Here is a 25502-nt window from a genome sequence, read left to right as displayed (position 1 = left end):
TATTTTTAATATGATGTAATATCAAAGTGTCATGCTGCTAATGTAGTTCTAGGAATGAACATGAACATTTTTGGCCTCACATAGATGTTTTTCAGTGCTAGAGATTCACAGGAGGTCTATACAAACAAAAATCTTACAGCAACAGTGCTCTTTGGCTCATACTATTACCCCTATTTAACTGATGTGATAACTGAGGCAGAAACATATTGAACTTTTTGTCCAAGGTCACACAGTGAGGTCAGGAATGGAGCTAAAGCATACTCTGGCTCTTTCAGTTCACCGCTTTGTTTTAAACCATCTAATCTCCCTTTTAGCTCTTCGGTGCTGATGCAAAAACAAAAAAGGCTGTTCATACACTGTTACCCCTAAAATTGCAAACCCTCAATGTAAAAAGAATGCAGGTTAGAATCTAAAGCAAGCATAAGAAAATCTCTTTTCAGCCCACTGGATGCAGAAATATTGCAGCACGTTCCATCATTTTAATAATATCTCATAGCAGAAGGTACTTGAGTCACTTTTAGTATACTGCCAACCCTAACTAAAAGCTCTTAAGACTACTAAAAATTATACAGTCAGCCAGGAACATGTAGCTGATGTACACTCCTGGAATCAGAAGTTATAACTGACCTTTTCATTTGTGTACAAAGAAAGTTCAAAAGAAAGGTAAAAATAAAAAACTAAAACCAATATATCTAATTTCTACAATTTTTTTACAAGTGTCTTATGAACACTAAGCAATCACCTCAACAATTCCCTGACAAAACGTTACCAGCAGCTATTTCAATGTAGAAGCTGTATGAAGATGTGAAAACTGAAGCTGTAGCTTCCGATCTAAGTAAGGACAAAAGGCCTCCAAGTGCTCCAGAGGCCAAAAATACACCAACCAAATGAAACATTGATGCCATTAAGCTCAAACAGTGATGGGTTTCCTTGGCCACCATCCCTGTTCTGAAGCTGAGTTTTTCCATGATAGCCTTTGCTTCCTGATCCATGTGAAACATCATCAAATCAATGTGGAACAGTTTGCAGGGTTTTTTTTTTATCCCAGTTAAACAAAACAGCTTTCTTGATCGTGCTCACTGTGCTGCATTTACCCCTACCCCTCCAAGCACTTTCATTTCTTTACAATGAAGGAGAAATAAAGCTTCTTTTCTGTTGAACTTTCATAGCACTTAGCAACTCTTACTTCTAAGTGACAGTGTGTATCATAAGTTCAAAAGGTCTGTGTTCTGCGTTCATCTGATTTAATTAACTTCTTAACTCCTCTTCCTAGCTTTCTACAGCAGTTACCTCTTTGCCACAGGTGTAATTTTTTTTTCTCTTGATGTCAGAACTGCGCCAGTAGAAACAGAGTGAAATAGCACCCAGTAAAAAAATAATAATTTAACGACCTGCATAACAATATTTGATAGTATATTTTGAAAATGGGCTTAAATGATTCAGACACACCAGGGAAAATCAGTGGAACTCAAAAGTCATTTCAGAAATCCCATTCCTATTTGAGATTTAAATATCCAGATAAAAGTGCTCAGTTGCTCAGAGGATCTCAATATCTCAAACTTCCTTGCTTTGGGTGCACAGCAGAGGCTGTGGATGCTTCCCCTCCTTGAAAAGCTACAGTCTTGTGTGGAATTCAGAGACCTTTTTTACACAGCCCTGTTGACCTTTTATAGGGGTGCTGCAACAATAAGGAAAGCGTAAATACCTGTTTATTCTAGTAGATGTGGAGAGAGCTTTCCATTTCTAAGCCTACACGTTAGCCACAGAGACATTCCAGGACAGAGAGAATGAGGTCCAGAGTGACATCAAGAGCAAGTCACACGAGTCATCTTGGACCTGGCTGGGAAGAACAGCTAAGCTAGAGGCTGCAGTTGGAAGACAAGAAAGACAAGCATCATGCCTAATCTGAAAGATTATAGAAACGCCTCAAATGAAGCCACCAATGACACAAAAAAAATCCAGCTGCACTCCAGGAGCTTAAGCTGAGTGTAATTAAAGGCGCTGACAGCTCACCAAGAGAGCAATGACCAGCCAGCCACTCACTAGAAAAGTGTCAGTGTACAACAAGAATGCAAGCAGCAGCAAGATCTGCAGAAAAGCATTTCTCTTAATGCATATAGTCTCCACTGGGGACAAGTGTTCCACAAGCCCGCCATCTGTGACAGTGAGCCCTTCAATCCGGTCACAGTAATTTTCAGAGTGAGTATGTCTAGCACAGCTCCTTACAGACAAGTATCTTTACCCCACTGCCTGCTTCGCAGATTTGATAGGCCATGCATACTCTACTACCAAGAGGCTTAAAATAGGTTTTTGGCTAGTAGCCTTCCCTACTATCACATGAGAGGTTTTAATAAATTATTTATAAGCTGGTTTATAATGAAGGATATTTTTGGCAGAGAGCTCTACTGATGTGCAGCGCTAACAAAATATTACCCAGTTATAGAAAATAGCACAAAGTTCCATTTCATTTTTAACATTCTACACTTAGTATTAATTGCTAGCTTAATAAAATATAATCCTCAAAATGGAACAACTCTAATTCTTTCTTCAGCCATAAACATCAGGGACTTGTTCAGAACCCGACCTATTTCCAAATGACATCTTGCTTTGATTTGGGAAAATCTGTATCACCTCATTTGGATGCCTTTTATTGAAGTGTATCCCAGTTGTCTCCCTGGAAAATCAAGAACAGACTGAAAGGGCTGTTAACATTCATACCTAGTTTAGATGCCTGGCTTGCCGCAAAGTAATTATTACATTTGCTATGTATCTAAGATGTAATTAACAGCACACATGACTGGGAGAGATTTATTATATAAGTCAAAATCCAACGCCTTTACTCACTTCAAACTGCACCTTGCTTTGAAGGTAATCAGAGTGATTTCAATGGCAGTACTTGCCAAATAGGCTCTTAAATAACAAGAGCCAAAATGACCCAATCAGGTACATTTTGTAGTAAGCGTGGTGTTCACATGTGTTTATAAACAGGCTGTACACACATCAGGATCTAGTGTACGTAAACAAACAAAGTTAGAGAGATTCAGATCTCTCAGTGATAACGCACTATTTGCACAACACTTAGATTTACTTTAACGACTAGAATCCCAGGCCCATGGTATCCTGATGGGCAATATATAACCTTGCCACATAATGAAACTGCTGTTACGGTTTCTGCTATTCTTATTTGAGACAGATATTGTAACCACAAAGTTCAGTTGTGAGCTTCTCTGACGATTCTGGTTGGGAGTAACAAAAGATCACTGGGATACCTTCCTCCTGAAGGAAAAGCTACAAACGCTATCTGAAGAGAAAGATAAATTCCAGGCAAAGATCACTCTTGAGAGCAGCTGTAGTTACTGTACATATGCTTTATGTGCCTGAAGAATCAATTAATTTGCAATTCTTACAGAAAACAGTGGACAGAAATATATAACACAGCTGCCTCTCTTCCAAACATACCACTAGTATCAGTGTCCAAAACTTACAGCCATCTGCTTCCACTAGAAGCAGGCGGGTACTCATTCTCACAAGCCACACAGTTAACTATTAAACGGAAAACAGAAACAGCACAGGAGGTCACTAGCAAGAGATCTGGGAGACGGGAATTCATTTCCCTCCTTTGCTGTTTTCTTGTGCTACCCAGAGAAGCCATCATTTTATACATCCCTCAGTCAGTTCCTCAGCTTATCAAGAGTGCGTTTGGTCACAGACATGTTGTATGGCTATGACGGAGCTGTTCATGTGATGCAGTAAGGGAAAATACAGAAATTCCCCTTGTATAGGTACACTTGTCTTTAACAACCTGAAACAGCTGTGATGTTTGCAAGCACATTTTTATTCTAACGTATCAGGCATTAAATGAGCAGAAACATGAAAAGCATCTAATAAGCTCAAATGAAACAACTGCATCAGAAACCTTAAATGTGGGATTTGAAACAAAACTGAAGCCACCATATTGTGTACATTGCTACTGACACATCATCCTGCAGTTAAAACTAAGTCAGATAAACAGGTTACGCTCGGCTTACAAGGTGCTAACCCAGCAGAGAAATATTTGAATAGAAGGGGGAAAAAAAGGTTTGGATAATGCCTTTAACTTGTAATGGAAGCTCTGGGTCTGAAGAAAAACACATCCTGAACAACTTGTTCTCCCTTTCCCTTTCTTTCCCTTTTTTCTTTTTTTTTCTTTATTTATCTGTGTGGGTTTTTTTTCCATGGCAACTGGTAAACCCACTCAGACTGCAACTAAAACATCAAAACAAAACCAAAAAAACATAAACACCCTGACCTCATTGCCTCCATCTTGATATCTCACCTCATGGCTCCTGTGTGGTGTAGTAGCCTTCACTGTTTAACAAAAAACTGAAAACTCTTTGAGACAGCACTTACACTTGTCTCCAAATTGCACACAGTATCACACATATCCAATTAGTTACCTCAAGAAATGAAAAATAAAAGCTAGAAGTATTAGTACGGCAAACAGCTATGAGAACTTGTACACTCATTTTTGTTCACTTCCTTCTAAAAAACAAAGGAACCAATTCTCCTTTTACAGTTTCACCCTAGAAGAATGCTACAGACTGCAGTGGACTAACATTTGATTTACACTGGCATACACAAGCAATAACTATTTGTTCCACAAGCTCTGAAGCCTTGTGTTAGAATATTTACGAATCTTCAACGAAGATTTTTGCCTGGATAGCTTTCCTTTCACGTAAATATCATCACAGTATTTTAGCATCTACTTTAGCTAAGATCAGAAGAGTTGCTAGAGGATTTGCAAATTGATCCACTAAGACTAGCATTTGACCTCCATAATAAGGTAATGCTCACATGTTTCCAAGGAATGCAGCAGGTATGTGGCACCCATACCACACCCTGAAATTTTAATTCACATAGACAGCATATCAACTTTTTAAGCACTCCTTATCACTCAAGCAAGTACTTACAGGGTCAGAAGGACCACAGAAGTCTCTGAACACTTTTGGAGGCTCAGGTTGTATAATCTCCATTGCTATGCAAGGGCCCGAACACAACTCTGTAACCATCTCCTGGAAGAGAAAACAGAAACAAATCTGAGCTTCTTTGGGCATTAGCAAGGATTGTATTCCTCCCCCAAACTAGATGCAAACTTACAGGACAGGAACAATTAAGAAATACTGGTGCAGTTATGAAAGCAAAGACATGAAACAAAGATATCATTAGCATTCAAAACAAAAGAAATGCTTTCCATTTTGCTACTTGATTTAGAAGGTGGAGACCGAAATAAATTGGATATTCAGCTTCAATAGGACACTGAATAGCATGCAACAGCATCCACAATACTTTAAATTCTGTTGCGAGTACATCCTTATTGATCAGGACCTGGATTTCACAGAAGTATTCCACAACTTGTCAAACTGGACTGAATCAATGGAATACACTTTGCTGAAAAAAATCACACTATGTGCAGCCTGTTCCACAGGCAGCAATGTACTCTGCAGTGTTCCCTACAGGGAGTACAGTATGTAGCCTTTATTTGTTTCCAAATATACACCCATTTGATGGCTTTTGGGCTTTTGGTTCTCACTGTCTTCCTCACGTATTACTACAGAAGCTGAAATACACAAGCCAACAGAACAGAATTGAAAGGGGCCTGTGGCACAACTTATAAGGGAAGAGTCCTTGATCTGGCAACATTCTTTTGTACTGTTACCAGAATCTCAGTTACACTGAAATCATCTGTTGCCCTGGAGCTTTCTGGAGAGTAGACAGACAGCATGAGTTCTGAGTGCTTGATGAAGATGGGTCTTAGTTCTCATAAGCTTAAATTAACTCTGGGCATTAGTGCCAATTTGGAGTTTGTTAATTAGAGGTATAGGTTTCACAAGCAGAAAGAACCTATTTTGATGTTCTAGTCTGACTTCCTTTTTTAAAACATGGCCTCATAACTGCATACTTGCCTAGAAATTTGGGCAGACAAGTTTTAAACAAAGTGGGACAATTAAAAGACTCAAAATCAATGAGGAAAGGAGGAAACATTCACAGGAAACAAGGGAGGACAGTGAAGGACAAGCAAGGCACAGCAATCCCACCCACCAGCCACAGGCAGGTCAAGGATGAGCCATGGCAAAGACCAGCAGCATACAGAGCGGGCAAAAAAGCAGTAGGAAAAGAAGGATTAAGTCCTTCTCTGCCTTTTATGAATTGTGATGGAAACTAAATACACAAAGACACCAAGTCAAGCATTGTTCCAAAGAGTTAGTATCTCCGTAACAGATTCCATGCTGCGAGCATGTGCTTAATCTCCCTACTCTGAAGTCAACGGGACAGAATTTTAGCCAAGTGTCTCTGTCATCAACCTGATCCTAGGAAATGCAAGTAGAAGTATTCCTGAAAGGACATGAAAAGAGTGCAGACTAGTTTCATGCTAAATAACATTTTAATTCCAAAAACTGTCTTATCACCAATGGATCCTCTCTTAAGAACAGGTCAAAGGGCAATACGAAACAGTAAATTGCCACAAAGTCACTACTCCGTACAATTTTATTGAACTCTGTCATCTAAATAACTATTAACACGAAAGCGGAGAAGAAAACAGGCTTTTAACTTCAGTTGAATCAACTGAGCTCCTCCCTGCAAACTGTGCTTTTTCTTGTTCCTCCCTTTTGTATTGTTTCTGTATCAGCACTGACATCCCACAACAGTAAAGAACGTAAATAGAGTTACTCCTGACTCCTTCATGACAACACAAAGCTGAGGACTGAAGACCAGCTGCCATCAACTACAGCACAGAGGCATGTAGGTCTATGTGAGACAAGCTGGGCCTACCCTACACAGCCTCATCAGGTCCAGAGTTTAATTCAAATAGCAGACGCTGTTTCTCTGGTAAGACTCCCAGTTACAGCTGAATCAAATTTTCTTTAGCAAATCGTTTATTCATCAAATAACATGGCTTGTGGTGAACCAAAACCATTCCTGGAGCTGGATCAAGCTCAAGCATTTTTCATTAACAAAGTGGATTCTGAGCTGACCCAAAATAACCTCCCCCCTTTTTCCCCTCTTTTCTATTTTGGCTACAATAGGAAATACAAGGCAAAACAGCACAAAACCTAATCAATAGTATGCAAAATCCCATGCAGGAGATACCAACAAAGGTAAAATATTGGGCCATTGTTCAGCTTTCTCTTTTCATGGAGAAATGCTTTATAAACAATGTCAAGCCTTTATCTGACTGACAAGGAGTAAGTAGAAGAAACAAAAGTATGGTTTTTGAAAATGATTTCTGGATGCCAAGTATCTTCTGTGCTGAGTTATTTTGGAATGATAAATAAAATTCAGTTCAAAACAGACGGTTCTGAGTCACAGATATAAGAGGTCAAATTCTTTCTTCAATATCCTATTTTGCAACATACTTCTTCCTATTTGGCCTACAGTGACAGTATCTATTGCTGTTCCCATATGTGCTTTCTCTGGATCCCTTTACCATCATGATTAGCTTTCCCACGTTTTCCTGTTTCACAGATATCCCAAGTGCACGGAGATATTAATTTAATTTCATTTCAACTAAGTGCATGCCGCACATATGGCTTGCAGGACAGAGCCCTAGATTCTCACTTTTCTTCAAATCCAATCTAAAACATTCCTTCTTTATTGACTTAGCCTGTTTAAATGTCACTTTCCCTTCTGAGTAATTCTGCAATTAAATTATATAACTAAAATTTGCAATTTATTAGAGGGTCAGAAATTGTTCAAAAGAGCTGCAGAAGTTGGTAGAGAATTTCCAGTTTGGTTCAAAGCAGAGACTTCTGCGGTACCATGGGATTTTTTGAGCGCTGAAATACTGGTCAGATACAACCATATTTGAGTTCTACCACATACCTACAAGTCTTCCTGTCCAATCTTCCTTTGGTCCTTGTCAAAAATGGGGTTATCAGAGGAGACTGTAACAGTATTCCCCAATCTGTGTGAACTAGCAGTACTGCTAACATATTTAAAGACAGATCTACAAACCTTGTTGAAGTAAGTTAGACTAAACAATCATAAAGGGGGGAAAAATAAAATAAAAATGTCATTATCAGAGTAGTAGTAACCGTGTAGAAAACTTTTAATAATTTAACCATTTAAAAATCAAGGATAATTTGCATAGTACATAGCATGGCAGTGAAGCTGAACTCATAATTATTTGCAAAATGAGCCAAAATCCTGACAGAAGGTGATACAGAAATGCAAGCTTGTCTTCTTGTATTCCCATTGTTCCATGTACAGTCAGGAAGTTTTATGTGACAGTACAACAAGGCATAATCATTTATAGAGTCTTAGATGTCTACTGGGATTACAGCATCTCTTAAACTTCTTAAATTTTCTGAAAATGTACAAAAGTCAGATCAATAAACTTAAGAATAGCTCAAAATGTCATTAGGAAAGCTTTCAAATACAGGAACTTCATTGTAAACAAAATAATACATATATATTCTGGTCCAAGTCACAATTGCAATATCAAATCAAACAAACATACAGACATGACACATTCTCATAGCTCTACTGCAATAAAAAAACTTATTTGAGGAGGTTTTTTTTTCCACTCTGATGTATTTTATAAATTCCTTGAGTGAACAATTTTCACAAAAGACTCTCCTTTCTTACAATACAGCACAATTTTCAAGATTAGTTAGTTTATTTGAGAACAAGCTAGAACGGGTCAACACCAGGTTCCTAAAAGAAATCCTATCACAATCCCGAAAAAAAAGGAAATCCTACTTTAATCATATTTTATTTTTAAAATTAATTTTAAAATTGTCTCAAACTTATGCTTACCACATATTCAGCGACGACACCTTTGTAAATCTCATAAAATTCTTCCACATTTGCACGCTCCATGTTGAACTAAGAAAACAAAAATGTTAGCCAGACTGCCTTAAACAACAACAGCAAAAAAATAGACACACACCCCTTCTTAACCAGTGAACGTTCAGAATACTCTTTCTAAGTTTTGCTAGGTAAAAGGAATGGCTTTACAGCTGCAATATGAAGTTTGTCAACAACTTAGCCAATGATGCTGCAGGCAACATAGCACACAGTATTTTCTTCCACCTTAAATGTAAGCAGACAACATAGTGTTGGCTCATGCCACTAAGAAATGCCAGAGGATTTGTTTGTTGCGTAGTAAAGGAAAGGGGTTATTCTTCATTTGTGGTGGAGATTTGAGTCATAGAAGGATTTCAGATCTCAAGACTTCCACAAAAATCAAAGGGCAGTACTTAAAGAACTACTCTTGGGAACAAACTGTGCCAGCTTCCTTTAACTGCTGAGGATGAGCAGGGTGTCAAAATTCTTTAAGCAACTTTAAAAACTTTCCCCTAAATTCATACTAAATATATATTTAAAAAAATAAGGAAGGATATTAACAATAATTTCTCTAATCTTAGCTAGTACATTTTGTAAAGATACCTCATATTGCTCTACAAGAGAGAGATATCATTATCCCACTTCTAACTATAGGGAAGCTGAGATACAGAGATAAAGCGTCTTGGCTCAAGGTCACCCAGCAATGAGAAACAGATCAGCTGATCAATCAAATAATAAAACACAAATAGCACAAGGACAATTCTGATCCGAAAACGTTGCTGCACAGTCCGCACAAGGGTTTTATATGGCAGGAAGACACTTGTGCATCGCTGTGAAGTGCATACAGCACTTCTCCAACTTCTGTTTATCATTAAAAAAATACAGAAAAGGAAGCTTACCATCTGCAAAGCTGAAATTTGAAATCCTTCTTTGATGATGGCTTTTATAATCTTTCCAGTTAGGCCTGAAGAAACACACAAAATACAGTATTCAATTTTAAAAAGCAGAATTTACAACTGGAAGGTATTTATGCCGATATACCACTTATTTTCAAACCAAAAGTACAGTGTTTGTGTAATGCTGTGAGAGGAAGCAGAGAGTAGAGCTGAGTTCATATACCCTATGTTCTATCTAAAGTGATGTGTTGACGGTTTCAAACAACTAAATTCCACACAGCTGTTGAAAAGAATCTCTACCAGAAAAAGGTAATTAATGAAGCCTTTGCTTTTCTCAGATCAACTGCAAAACATCCAGTTGCTGCCAGATCAACACTTACATTTTTTAAATGAAGCTCCATTGGCAACAGTAATGCTTAAACAGTAATCACTTCAGGGCACAGGCTGCTTATTTTGCTGTTTTTATACAGTGTTCACCAGAGTGAGAGTCCTACTTCAAGCTAGAAACAATGCAGGATGATAAGAAATATTGCCAATAAACCAGCACAAAATTTCCTGTCTTCTATGGGAAAAATACATTAGTGCAAAATAACCTCCTGCTTCTTAGGTTATAACCCACAGATACGTTATAACTGATTGTACTGATTGCTTTATTCTCTCCAGAATGCATCATCAAAGACTGAATGACACTAAAACAAAACACTAAACTTTGGAGAACAAGAACCACTGATTTTCCACTGAATGTGTATTTTAGATTTGCCTGCACCTACAAGACCAGGCCATTTTGAAGATTATGTCAGCCAAGCACAGTACTCTGTCTGAGTGAATTTCATAGAATCACCATTTTCATAGAACATAAACGCCTGTCCTCTAGTACAATTTGTAGAGAAACTACAAACTTCTAGACATTTATTCAGAACAGAATTAACCGCAGAATACCCTATAATGTATGACATCAGCAGGGTTTGACTTCTGGTCATTAAATAATTTTATTAACTAGTCTTTAAATTGCAGGATTTTTTTAGCACTCCAGAAATTTAGTAGATAAGAATGAAACAAAGCTAGTATCCGGGTTCTAGCACACTCAAGATCTGAATTGCACACAGTCTGCTAATACCTGTGACAGGATTGATGAACTTCCTACCACATTAAAAAGTCAGCGGAAGCTCCGAGTAAATGAGATGGATAGTTGGAGGGCTTTCAAAAATTGTATTTACAAATGAAATGAAAAAAAGCTGTCCCTGAAGTATCTCCCACCATCTCTTCACAAGGTTTATCTAGAAAAAAACTTTCCCCATATAAAACAGTGCATACGTCTTCCAAAAATCTTCAGTCTTCTAAAGGGAACACCTCAGATTTTGGTACATACTCCGTCCACGCAGCTCTTGGAGCTTAGAGAACATAGAAACAAGCAGAGGCAGATGCAATTCCTGTCCCACTATACTGTTACACCATGGCTTACTAGCACTGATAAAAGTTTCCTTAGAACACTCCTGTGAAACTAGGAAAATACATTTCCCCTTTTTTCAAGGTGAAAAAAAATAATTGCAGCAGCAAAATGAAAGGATTTGGACATGTTTGCCCAGGAAATGCAAGACCACATCAGAGAGAGAAACCAGTCCTCTAGTTTCTTTTTGTCCACACTGCTGGAATGGCTGAGCAGCTCAGATGCTTCCACGGGGTCTTCAGTGAGACAGCGAGCCTACAGTCTTAACTTCAGAGATTAATGGCCAGTTTATAAAGAGATTAAGTGACCAACTGGAGATCATTCAGGGAATAAATAAACAAACAAATAATCTGTGACAGAGCATAAACATTTCCTTATTCTTGATCTTCAGAGACAATATTCCAGTCAACAGCCACTGCTTCACCAGAAACCAACAAAGACAAAGAAAGGGCAGCAGCAGACAAATTGCAATTGCCACTTGCAGGGACAAGGCTACTTTGGTATAAGAAAGCTGCTTTGTCTGACAGATCTCCATTTTACACTTTATCAGTCAAGAACGGGCAACTCACATAGGCCTTCACAGCCAGCAAGCATTTAATTAAAATACTCATCAGGTATCAGGTTCTGGTGTACTATGGAGATCTGCTTTTTACAGAACTGTTGTCCTCAGCAGTTTTATGAGCTGAAAACAAAATCCATGTTCTAGAGAAAAAAGTGGGACTCAAATATTCAGCTTTCTGGGCTGTTTCTCTAGGCTCCTTTAATGATAGAAATCAAAGTATAAATGTATTTTGTGCAAAGGTCTTTAATACAAGGTTCTTTTAATAATTAACTCTAATAAACCTATCAAGATTTTCCTCTACATTGTATTCCTGAGTTCACACTCACTCATCAGAGCAACAGAGCACTTTGTTGCTCCAAATAGATTGTCCATGACTGCAACATCCAAAAGACTTAACCAAGTGAATTATTGTCACCATTGTATATATACGGATGTATGGGCAAAAAAAAATTCAAAGTGTCTTGAGGAAGAAACATGAGATTTCATTTATGTTTGCAAAGCAAGATGTTAGCTCCACTTCCCAGATGCAGGAATTGAGGCACAGGAAGCTAAGTGAGTTGCCAGTGGCAGTGCTGATCTAGAAATCCAGTGACTTGGCCTCCCTTGTCCCAGTTCAGGCAATTCTCATGTACCACTTCTCCTAGGGACACTTTCCTTTCAAATTCTACCTGAACCAAAATAGAAATGAAAAGCATAGAGGCAATCCCCAAGCAATAGAAGAGTGGATCTGTTTCAGGTTTTCAGCCACTTGCATGACTGAATTGGGACATGTCCTCTCCTTTGTGGGCAGATAATGCTGAGGAAAAGAAGAACTAATTAGACAGAGTGCCATTTCAGCAGCTTTCAACAATTTGTTTTCAACTTAAAATCCAGATCTGTACTGAAAAAAGCAACTTTTTAAGGACCCTTCAAACAGGGCCAGTGCGTGTTTAAAATGTGATTACAATAAGAACCCAAATCAAAGCTGCAGATTAAGCACCAGTTATGATGAATTTTCAGTCACAAAGCACAAAAGAATCACAAGCATTACTAAATACAACTGGGGGAACTTAATACTAATAATTAATACTTAATACTTAATCCTAACAAATATGAGAGTGTTCTGGTTTTGTTTAGGGGGTGGGGGGGGCTAAGGTGGTAGCTTCTGTAGGAAACTGCTAGAAGTCGCTTCCCTTTGTTTAGTGGACTCGGCCGGGTCCAGGGTGGACCCGCTGCTGGCCAAGGCTGAGCCAATTGGTAGCAGAATGTTCCGTGATAACACCTCTGCAATAACATATTTAAGAAGGGGAAAACAGGAAAAAAAAGAAAGAAGAGAAGATGTGAAGGAGCTGAGTGGGGGCAGAGAGGGGGAGGCACGAGCCTTGTGGGCCTTGCAGGCCTCACCCTCTGGCCTCCTGCTGGGCGGCCGACTGGGCCCAACTTGGCCCAGCCGGCTGCAAGAAGCGGAGAGGAGATGAGAAGTGAATAAGATGTAAAAAGATCCTGAGAAGTGTCTGCCAGCCTGTTGTGAAGAATTTTTCTTGTGAGGAACGGCTGCAGATGCCAAGGTCAGTGAAGAAGGAGGGGGAGGAGTAATGCGGCTCCTGGCCAAGATTCCCCTGCAGCCTGTGGTGACGATCATGGTGGAGCAGGTTGTCCCCTTGCAGCCCATGGAGGCCCACGGAGGGGCAGAGATTCACCTGCAGCCCGTGGAGGACCCCACGCCGGGGCAGGCGGATGCCTGCAGGCGGCTGTGGCTCATGGAGGGCCCACTGGGGCAGCTGTTCTGGAGGGACTGCACCCCGTGAAAGAGATGACCCACGCCAGAGCAGTTTCACGAAGGACTGTGGCCCGTGGGAGGGACCCCACGATGGAGCAGGGGAGGAATGTGAGGAGTTCTTCCCCCAACAATGAAGCAGCGGCATGAAAAAGCGTGTGATGAACTGACCGCAACCCCCATTCCCTCTTCTCCCCGCCTGTGCCATGCGGGGGGAAGGTAGTAGAGATAATGTTAAGCCTGGGAAGAGGGAGGGGTGGGGGGAGATTATCTTGTTCTCCGTCTCATTCTCCTGCTAGTTTTAGTAATAAATGAATAGTTTTCCCCAAGTCGAGTCTGTTTTGCCCGTGACGGTAACTTTAAAGATTTCTCCCCGTCCTTATCTCAAACCTCAAGCCGTTTTTCTTATATCGTCTCCCCCTCTTCTCTCGGAGGGTGGGGGGAGTGAGAGAGAGACTGCGTAGTCTGGTCCGGATTGGGGCTGAACTAGGACAGAGAGTGAGAGAGAGAAAGAGAGAGCGTGCACGCTCCTTACGTCTCCTAGGCAGCATTGTGTTACTACGCATCTAATACAGGACAGATAATCTTCCAACATATTTTAGTCAAATAAAATGATAAGGCACCAAGACCTCCTCAGTTACACTGATCTTCTACAATTTTGTTGCTTTACAACACACAGTATTTGAAAATTTTACTTATTTAAGAAGCAGTAGGTAGCAGGGAAGAAATCGGACTGAAAAATGTTACAACTGTCTGCAGAATTATGGATTGGAATAAAATAAAACAGTTCATGAAAGTTACTTTTAACCTAACAGCACTTTAATTAACGGAATGTAACAGCTGTGTTACCAGGACCTGCCAGTCCTAGCGCACTGCTAACCACCAGCCCTAGGACTAGGGATGTTACATTCTCTTCCCTTTGTTCTTGGCCTGTTTCCCAATTCCACCATTAAAAGCTTATTAGGTCAGACACCAGACTGCCTTCAAAGCAGGTCAAGAACTAGCTTCCACATCTCAGCCTGCGTATGTAATATTTTAAATAGCCTTCCAATAATTAAAAATAATTCCTCTGGAACCACAAAAGGTTTTTTTTGAGGAATACACAAACTGCCATGACTGATCAGATCAATGATCCACCTAATCCAGTAACTTATTACCAGAGGTAACTGGTACCAGAGGCTTAAAGTAGTGCTAACTGTAAGTAGCAATCTCATTTCATGTTTATTTTTGACATTTTAAAATGCAATTTTGCTTCACAGTATAATTAAATTATCTGATTCCTTATTGCCAAGTGTTAAAGGTCCTGTCACAAAACCCCAGAGAATCAGGATCAGCCTTAACCCTGAGCAAAGCCCTTTTTGAATTCCAAAAGAGGAAAAAGTGGGACTCGGAGCTGGGCCCTCCTGCAATGTATTTCAGTTGTAGTTCTCCCTGCTCTTTGATTCAGATAACATTGCAAGTCACGGTGCAGTAGGAAGCTGGCAGATCCCCTTCTCAAAAAGTGCACTTCTTCCTATCAGTTGGTCATCCTATCCCATGAAGAACAAGGTTTATCTCTCTCTTCTCTTTTGCTTTTTCTACTTAGAAATAATGCAACTCTAGACATTCTCACCATGCAACATAAATACACCATTTCTAGACTCCCCACAAGTTTGGCCATAATGATAATCTGTGGCTATTAATCTCCCAGCATCACTGTGTACAGTATGAAAAAGGATTTCCAGTTATGTTTGTATTTGTACTCTGGAGTACCAAGAAATGAGTTACAGAAGGACAGAGGGTCTCCTGAGTGACACACATTGGGCCAACAGAGAGGAGAAGAGGCACTCAAAAGTTACCCAGGCTAACCATGAGGGGAAAAAAACCCAAGTGGATGCAGACAGAAGATAAAGAGGAACATTTGAGGAAGTGATGAGAGAATATTGTTCATAATTATAGATTCCAAGATTTTCCATCATTCCTCATTTCTCCCTAGGCATTGTATTAAAGGAGAACCTCAAGAAATTTGAAGGGCAGCTTTATGGATATTTATGGAGAACTATCAACACTGCAGCACTGGTGAAAATCTTGACATACAATATTCTTTTGAAAATACTAAAAGGGTGAAGACAAATGATATCACTACTGGTTTGCTGGAGATTAGAAGTTGGCATTTTGCTAGCGTAAGAAAAACTATGCATACAGATAGCAAACCTTAGGGGACCTTGAAACCAAAATGGCCAAGCATTTGATGTGACCGAGAATGGGAACCAATAGAAAAATTCAAAGGTGAAAGGTTCAAAGGCTTAATCCCAACTGCAACTTTCTGAACTGCTATGAATGAGGCAAGACCACACTTGTGAATGCCAGACAGGGCATTAAGACACAAAATGATAAAAATTTGTAGGGAAAAAAAAAAGGTATTCTGGGAGTTCTTGCATGGGAACAGGTGGGAAGAGTCACACTTAAAATTCAGATACAGAAATCTGTACAGCAATTCAAATCAAAGATCACAGCCAGGCTACAGAAAGTATCCAGCAATTTGGCTGTGCAGTGTGTGCCATTTGAGAAGGGAATTTGAGGAAGAAAGATAGATTAAGGAAAGATGAAGACCTCTGCAACAGTTATGCTGAACTCAAACTGAAGGCTGTATATTTACAAAAAACCAGAAAGGCTTAGGTTTCTGTCTTGCTGTCTTTCTTTGTTCTTGTGTTAAGAGAAAGCTTAAAAATAAATATCAAGTTTGTTTTTCTTTTTCTTTCTTTCAAGATGTTCATTACTTTGTACTTCTTTAGTACATCCACTCTGTTTTGGTTTGTTTTTTTCAACTGAGAAGATCGTGGTCAATCACTCTGGCTAGGAGAATGTTTCTACAGCTATAACGATTTTCATTTACTTTTGCTTATTTCTTGAGTGTGAACAAAACTAAACATATTTCAGTTGAGGCTGTACCACTGGATTATATGATGGCACTCAGTATTATAATTCAAACCATTCATATGCTGACTAATATTTCTTTCTTTTTTCTGGTTCTCTCTACTGATGTGCATGGGACTTTCATGAATGGTTACAGTTACAGAGAGAAAGTGGTTAAAATTATGCCCTGTACTGTGCATCAGCCCATAATTATAAACAATAATTTTAACCTACTATTGCACTGTCAATTAACTTAACTCTGGAGGTTAAAATCCTCAGGAGATCCCCTATAATCTGCTCCAGCCTTTACTAATTTTATATTCCACTTCCTGTGGAAGGTTTGCCAACTCACTGCCCTAGATCAATAGTAAATATACTGTAAGCTCTATAATTTATTTTCAACTTGGCAAAAGACTATAACATACTCCTACATTCTGTCTTGGTTCTTTTCAGACCCAATACCTTGCCTTTCTCCTTATGCTCTGATTGGAAAAGAGCAGTAAGAGAAGACACTTCAAGATACTTATCTTTTGCTCCAAGGTACAGTGAAGTTAGACTATGCATGGCTGCATTTTTTAAATTTTTCTTAAATGTTCTCAAAAACTCCTGGTAACAAAAGTTCCACTACATTCCCAGATATCAGATCAGTGAAGTTTTCCTTAATTACTAGATTAAATACTTTTTCATCTAAATTAGTAAATACGCACATATTTTCCACATTTACATACACAAAGCTATATATTCTTGTCCTCTCCGTCTCAGGTTAAATAAATGAAACCCTTCAAGTTTTCATTGCCTATATCTCTTACTCTTTTTGCTCTCCATTTCTGAAACAGAGCCCAGAAACTGGACATAGCACACAAGCTGCGTTCTCACCAGCACTGAGCAGAACTAGTTACTGAAAAAAAAAAAACCTAAACAAAGTGTGTCCAACATTGTGAACACTGATTGTGCTTACGACATACCAACCATTTTGCTACAGTCTTTTCACTGATACCCTGCCAGTTCTTCTTTATTTTATATTTATGCATTTATCTTCCCTCCTCCATCGTAGTGCTATGTAATCATTTATATTCAGTTTCATTTTCTTCACATTGCTTCATTTCTGCAGTTCATCAGGAACGTTCTGAATTCTAATCACATCCTCCAAAACTGTTGTAGGTGCTTGCTACCATTTGCAAACACTGTAAGCATGCTCCTTCCCCATCCAAGTCACTAATGACAATTTTGACAAGAACTACTCCAAGGATGGGTGACAAGACTTCACTTATAAAGCGCTTTTAATTTGACATGCTCATGTCCAGTCCAATGTTCAAGAAAACATTTAAAGCTACGCAGATGCTTATGCTGCACAGATCTCAACACACAAATTATTTCACTAAAGAAAAATTTTGGTTTCTTAACAGCAACAGAAGGCAACTTTGAAGAAGGCAGTGATATTCAAGTGAATTAGATTATCTGGCTCTGTTTTATCTTTCTTTATGGAAGGCATACTTAGAGAATTCAGAGATCAGCAAAACATATTGTCCTTCAAAAAGACATGCTGGTAAATGTCCATCATATAATCACTATCTAAGTGGTTGAAATGAAATTACATCCTCTTGATTCATCAGTTTCCTTAGTATGAAAGAAGTTTCATTAGCCTGAAATGCCCCAGACCACTCTTAGCATTAACTTTTTTCTAACCTTTTAAGAATGAAAATCCCAAAATGCAGTAATAAACATCATTCCTAATGTCTTTTTTTTAATTATTTTTTTTATGTTAACACCATCGTGTCTGCACAGAGATGATTTTCTGCAACAGGAGCACCACTAAAAGAAGTCTACAGAAGACTATTGGGAACACTCTCGTTCCAATAGCGGGAGGATACTTATAAGCTTCAGCAAGGATTGGCTGTTCCATTTGACCTGTTTTTTTTCTCTGAAGTATATCTCCTCCTCTCCTCCTCTACCTTAATCAATTCAAATGTAAAATATATTTTTAATACTTTGAAAAAATACGTCACTTCCCCACCAGCCACTGAAATCCAAAGTCAGTCTAAGCCGGGAAGCCAATGCCAAGCAGCTAAAGCTTTATGCAGGAAATTAACCAAGAAGCAACATAGGCTTGGTTTCAAAACCAGACATCATAACTACAGCAAAGAATTTAAAACACAGATGGAAGTGGATGGACTACTGTCCTCATTGAAGCTATTTTTTTTTCCCTAGAAAATGCTGCTAAAGTGCTAAAGTAGGATGTTTTCATTTTAATCACTTTTTTCTAGCTTTTTTAAAGAGAAAACAAACAAACAAAATCCCAGCACCATGAGACACCACCAACCACTTCAACATCCTGTATATAATATATTCAAGGAAAACATAAGAAACTAAGTGCATTTAATTTTTCATAAATACATCTTTTGCCTGGGCAAATCCATCTGAAAAAAAAAAAAAAAAAACGCCTGCATCTGACAGTGTAATGCTTTACTAGATAGTTTTCACATGATTGAAGCACTAAGATTGTTGTATTGCACGTGGGAATATCCAGAGGTCACATCTCAAATGATCCACAGTACTTCTTTGAAGCATCTGCAAAGATTTGCATTCATCTCACTTTTTTCCCATTTGCAGATTCTATCTTCAAACAGTTCCTTCTAGGCTTCTAATTGTTGAGTGTATCAAGGCTATCACTGATGCCCCTTTGCACTCAACCTTTTAGACAAGATACAAAGAAAAGTTCTGCCCACAATGAGGTGAAGTCCACAGCATCTGCACTTGACTCATCTATTATGCAAACTTGTCACAGACAGAAGATATACTTTCAGATTACTTATGAGAAAATTACTTTCCTCATTTTTTCTCAAGTACGAGAAAACAGCCTTCTGAAAATCTTGCTCTACTTCTAAGTTTCCTGAAAATAAAAATGAGTTACTCAAAACTATGTCTAAAAACCCAGAGTTAAAAAAAAATTCAGAATTTGTTTACAATTTTAAAAAATTTTACCTAATGAATACAAATCATCTTGATAAAAAACAATGACATAGAATCCCAGTGCTGAGAATGATGAGATTTGCACGTCTTCTATCTCATCCTCCTCTTCTTTTCCAGCTTATTTCCTTTCCTAACTACATACATGTAACTATACTTAGCAAACTTCAGAAGCCAACTGGACATTTTCACAGTGATGCCTTCTCTCTTTGAAAGAGCAACAAGTATATTGCGTGTGTCAGGAACAGCTCTTCAGTTGTTTGCAGTCAGACATATAATCTACTAAAATGTTGGATTTTAGTCCTTCTCTCCCCACTCTCTCTTGTAAAGTAACTTCATTTGAGATCCTACGTAAGTGAATCCTGTTTCTGTACCTGCTTGAGACTGAACTACTATCCTTGGTGTTCTTTTTGTAAAAATTAGGTTTGTCTCTGGAGCAAGGAATTACTCTCTGAATTAAAATTTTTCAAAGTCTTCATAAGGAAAGATGATTCTTATGGTGTCATAGTTCAGCCCCGATTGAGACCAGACTACGCAGTCTCTCTCTCACTCCCCCACCCTCCGAGAGAAGAGGGGGAGATGATATAAGGAAAAACAGCTCGACGTTTGAGATAAGGACAGGGAGAAATCCTTGAAGTTACCGTCACGGGCAAAACAGACTCGACTTGGGGAAAAATACTCATTTATTTCTAAAACTAGCAGGAGAATGAGACAGGGAAAAAGATAACCTCCCCCCACCCCTCCCTCTTCCCAGGCTTAACATTATCTCTACCACCTTCCCCCCAACCCTGAGCAGCACAGGGGGGAAGAGGGAATGGGGGTTGCAGTCAGTTCATCACGCGTTGTTTTATGCCACTGCTTCATGGTCGGGGGAAGAACTCCTCGCATTCCTCCCCTGCTCCATCGTGGGGTCCCTCCCACGGGCCACAGTCTTTTGTGAAACTGCTCTGGCATGGGTCATCTCTTCCACAGAGTACAGTCCCTCTAGAACAGCTGCCCCAGCGGGCCCTCCATGGGCCACAGCTGCCTTCAGGCATCCACCTGCCCCTGCATGGGGTCCTCCACAGGCTGCAGGTGGATCTCTGCTCCTCCGTGGGCCTCCATGGGCTGCACGGGGACAACCTGCTCCACCATGGTCTTCACCACAGGCTGCAGAGGAATCTTGGCCAGGAGCCGCATTACTCCTCCCCCTCCTTCACTGACCTTGGCGTCTGCAGCCGTTCCTCACAACAGGCTGGCAGACGCCTCTCAGGATCCTTTTTACATCTTATTCACTTCTCATCTCCTCTCCACTTCTTGCAGCCAGGCCGGGCTGAGTTGGGCCCGGTCAGCCGCCCGGCGGGCGGCCAGAGGGTGAGGCCTGCAAGGCCACAAGGTTCGCGCCTCCCCCTCCCTGCCCCCACTCAGCTGCTTCACATCTTCTTCTCCATTTTTTTTCTGTTTTCCCCTTCTTAAATACTTCATCGCGGAGGCGTTATCAGAGAACGTTATGCTACCAATTGGCTCAGCCTAGGCCTGGCCGAGTCCACTGAACAAAGGGGAGCTACCACCTTAGACCACCCCTCACTAAACAAAACCAGAACATATGGTTACCTGTCATGCAGTATTTTGTTGATCAATATAAAGGTCTACGAATTTCTAAAGCAGTTCAGTAGGTATTAAGTTAAGGTAGGAGCACTCTTAAGATTTATCATCCACTCAGAGCAGGTCTAAATGCACATTTCCATTGAACTTCTCTTCCCCTTGGAAAGAATTCACTACTGTTCCTTTTTTTTTTTTCTATAAGTCTTAAATTTTAGTTAAATAATAATGTGGAAGATAGCACTCTAAGTTTTTTTTTAAACTATTATTGGAAAAGAAGGGCAAGGGTTTAACTTACTAGCAATGTTAAAAAAAAGCTTAACACATACTAGAACAAACCTGCCTGGGTAGCCAGTCTCACATCTAGGAGCTCTCAAGACTATAGAGGCTTCCTTACCTCTAGGCAGACCTTTCAGTTTGCATCAGGTTCAATGAATTCCTTACTGGCAGTTTTGCTTTTCAAGTTTGTCACACAGTTCTAGCCCCAAATTTGGATTTGGCAAAACTCTGACATTAGGAGACCCCGTAACTCAACCTGGGAGTGCAAAAAAGGAGGGCAGGACTTCACTTCACAAGCTCTGTGCTGTAAATTAAGTACAAAATGTGAAATATAACACACTTCTGACCTCAACCTCTATTGCCTGATCACCACCATTTTCATAATTTTTCCCTGCTCATTTTTCAAAGGAATTAAGTAAAAGCCACATCAAAGAAACTTTAAACTAGTCATGAAATACCAAATTCTGATCCCTACAGCAAACATGACTAAACTGTTACACATGAATACATTAGTTAATCCCACCCAGTGATCTACAAAGTGCTATTTCTGCTGACAAACCAGTCGAGTCATAACTCCTCAGGGCACTAAACTGAACCTAGAATCATAAAATCGTTAGGGTTGGAAGGGACCTTTAAAGGTCATCTAGTCCAACCCCCCTGCAAGAAGCAGGGACATCTTCAACCAGATCAGGTTGCTCAGAGCCCCGCCCAACCTGGCCTTGAATGTTTCCAGGGGTGGGGCATCAACCACCTCTCTGAGCAACCTGTGCCAGTATTCTACCACCTTCATTGCAAAAAATTTTTTCCTTATAGACACTCTGAATCCACCTCCCTCTATTTTAAAACCATTACCCCTCATTCTATCACAACAGGCCCTGCTAAAGATTTTCTCCCCATCTTTCCTGACCTAAAGCCCCCTTTAGGTACTGGAAGGCTGCTATAAAGGTCTCCCCGGAGCCTCCTCTTCTCCAGGCTGAACAGCCCCAACTCTCTCAGCCCGCCTTCTGATCATCTTTGTGGCCCTCACAAGAACTCACTCCAACAGGTCCATGTCCTTCTTATGTTGGGGGCTCTAGAGCTGGATGCAATACTCCAGGTGGGGTCTCACCAGAGTGGAGTAGAGGGGCAGAATCACCTCCCTCAACCTGCTGGCCACGCTTCTTTTGATGCAGCCCAGGATGCGGTTAGCTTTCTGCTGACACCAGACTGACAGAATAGCTATTGCCTTACTTAAGATATGTGTATGATACATGTTCCTAGAGGGCAAGCAATACCACCCCTCCAGCATTACCAGCACCCTTGATAGCAGAAGTTAAACTTCATGTAACTCCCTCAACACCCTTTATCAGGCCCCAGAGTTCCTCTGCAGCCTGGCAAACATTTTGGGTACTCCCACTTACAGGACTTATCATGTGCATGAGCCTGCACCGGGCCCGGCTGCAGGTGGTCAGGCTGCTGCGACTGCCTAGCAACAGATGTTTCTGTACCCATCAGGAGTGGGTCAGCAAGGCCAGAGATAAAACCAACAGTGCTTTTCCACTGCTTTGTCCCTGGATAGGAACCCTATAAACCCTTTACGGTAGTCAAAGGCAGTTTCTAAGAGAGGACTGGCTGAGAATTAACCAGTGTAAACCAGAGATTAGATCCAGCCTTTTGACAGCAAAGTAAGCTCACTGAAAAGCTCACTAGCTTACAGCTGTGGTTAAAGCAAATCATCTTCCAGGATGGAAAGACATTTTCCTTCTAAGAATCAGTTATGCAATGGACTCTAGAGGAAAAAGAAACACTGGGAAAAGGACTGGAAAGCAAAATTCAAATAATGAATTTGGTCAAACGTTTCTGCAAGAATAAAGACTAAAGCTCTGTTTAAGCTCAAGCATGTAAGTGAAACTTCACAGAATTGTACATGTGTAATGAGCAGATTATATTCATGGTAACTCAATAATGAAGTTCAAAGCCTCAGCAGTGCGTAGGAAATGGCAAAAAAAGGTTTAATTTTAGATACTCAATACTGAAAATTTGTGCAGCACAAATCAAATCTGCAATGCATAAGAGGCTCTGCTGCTTTGACCCACATAAATTCCTCTCTGTGCCTCCACGAAACCACCTTCTCACACCGATGGCCTTACAGAATTTCCTTTCCTCTCCAGCTGCTGTGTTTCCACTTACATTCTCCCCACCAGAAACAGCAGGGTGGACAGCCACAGCTAGAAGCACTGTTGCTGGGGGTAAACAAGTTGCTTATTTTTAAGTCCACGAAGTTTCCTACATGCAATTTTGCCAAAAGGGCAGCTCACTAGTTGCTATAGCATCTACTTCAACTGAGATACAGCAGATGTTACTGGCATAACCAGAACGTCTCGGGTATCGCTGAACACAGTTGCTAACAACCTTTAAAAGGGAGATGAGATGAGCAGGGCCTCCTGGCTCTGTCACGGATTGCTGAACCCAAATACGCCAGCCCTTCCGTTCTCAAACTTTCTGCCTACAGATACACAATCCCATGAGGCCAACCTGCTCCGCTGCCATCTCTCTGCTCTCCAGTCTCTAAAGCTGGACTTCTCCCTTCTTGTCTGCCTATTTCAGGCAAGCAGCTGGGAGCTCTGAGCAGATTGTTTGGTCCCCTCAAATCCTTTCAGCATGCTATTCCCTGACTTCAAAACAGTCTGCGCTGGGAAGGAGGAATGGTGGCATTTCTGTAGAGACAGTCTGCCACTGGATATACAACATGCTCAAAACTTTAAAAGCTTTAAAATCTATAGGAGGCAAAGGCTATGTTCCTTCATAGGAACTTCAGAACAAGCAGTTTAATCGTAAGAGAGTAATTTCAGAATTAAGATATCCAAAACCTGCAGCAACGCTAGCACACAGCTCTCTACTCTGTTGTGCATGTTTCTTCCAACTACAACAATGCAAAGTGCTTTATAAGAAGACCAAGTGAAGCAAAAAGGATGCCAGTCAGTGACATTTTTGTTGTTGCTCACAAAAATAGGCTGAAGAAGAACACGAGAAAGACTAAGACAGACAGAAGAGGACAGGTTAAGAAAGCCAAATCCTCTCTCCTGCGACACACCTGGCCCATTGGGCTGATGTTGGAGAGTTCCTGCAGCTTTTGTGATGAAAGATTCATCTTGCCTTGCATGGCAGACTGGAACCAATCCAGTTGCAATATGAAGCCACATCAGTGCTCTCAGCCAAAGATGGAGGCTGCTGCCCAGCCACAGTAACTCTTCCCTTCTCTAAGCCCAACTCCCTGTCAGAAGCCAGACTTCTGGAAGGTTTTACAAGACCACCTCAGCATCTGTAGCTTTTGAAATACTCAAAGTAATGTTGGAGAGAACAGGCAAGAACAACAGAGCTTAGTAAGGTAAAAGAATAGCCAGTCCCTGAATTCCATCACTCTTTATATTAATTTAAAATTTATAAAATGCTTTGATGACTTAGAAAAGAAAATTCAGTTTTGATTTCTTCATTCTGTTGGGGGTCGTAATCAAAGCTGTATGGATGGAGAATGCTCACACAAGTTACACTTTGTCTTTCAAATTTTAGTTGCTGTTTGGCAGCTGTGGTCTGCCTTTACAGCCCTCTGTGGTGTGAGAAAAAGGACTATATAGTGGATATTAAGCTCAACCTTAGCCCAGTCTTTCTAGTGCTCACACTGCAAAGCTGGGTGTGCACTTACAATTTCTGTTTATCTGTACCTGTTCCTCTTTCTTGCTCTCTCTCTCTCACCATCCCCACTTCCCCCAGACACTCACACACCCAGAGGGGAGTGCAAAAAGGGCCAGAATTTGTCCTGTTGTAATTCAGAAAAATTCTGAGAAGTTCAATAAAAAAGAAAGTAACAGACAGGGCACTATGAAATCTACAGAAATGAAGAAGATCAAAAGCAAGAAGGGACAGTCAGAGCTCACTAAGAGTTTGAGTCCCTATACGTAATAGAAATAATATCTCAAGTATAAGAAAGCACAGCCTAAGCCATCCACTTTGCTATTTTCACAATCAAATTAAGGACCCTAACAATCCTGCCATGGAAAAGTTTGTCCTCTGCAAACATTTAGCTAGGTAGGATCACAGTCCCAGCTGCTGCCCATATTTCTGTAAAAGGAACACCACACTGTCTTTGCTGCATGGCAGACTTATCAGTAGCAGATACCATGCAAGGCCTCAAAGAGATAACAGGCATATTATCAGCAGTCAGTGCAAGAGTCTTTCTTGTGAAAACCATTTTTTTTTCAGCAAGCTCTCCAGACATCCCACTTGAGGTGTGAAAGGCCTGGAAACTGCTACAGC

At 40.3% G+C, this 25502-nt stretch overlaps 1 protein-coding gene across 2 annotated transcripts in view; it reads right to left on the bottom strand.

The window, feature by feature from the left end:
- The window catches only part of NME7 (NME/NM23 family member 7), a 96855-nt gene that overhangs the window by 31594 nt on the left and 39759 nt on the right, over positions 1-25502 (bottom strand). For both annotated transcript variants that reach the window (XM_086761570.1, XM_086761581.1), the window contains 3 exons: positions 9726-9790; positions 8797-8865; positions 4950-5051 (listed from right to left, as the gene is read on the bottom strand). In XM_086761570.1, coding sequence (XP_086617696.1) covers positions 4950-5051; positions 8797-8865; positions 9726-9790 — 236 coding nt within the window. The remainder of the gene's footprint in view (positions 1-4949; positions 5052-8796; positions 8866-9725; positions 9791-25502) is intronic.

Source organism: Chlamydotis macqueenii, chromosome 1, assembly GCF_036417535.1.
Source record: "Chlamydotis macqueenii isolate bChlMac1 chromosome 1, bChlMac1.mat, whole genome shotgun sequence".
Classification (NCBI taxonomy): Eukaryota; Metazoa; Chordata; class Aves; order Otidiformes; family Otididae; genus Chlamydotis; species Chlamydotis macqueenii.
The sequence above is the reverse complement of the archived record's forward strand: the minus strand, read 5'-3'. Positions and strand labels throughout refer to the sequence as shown.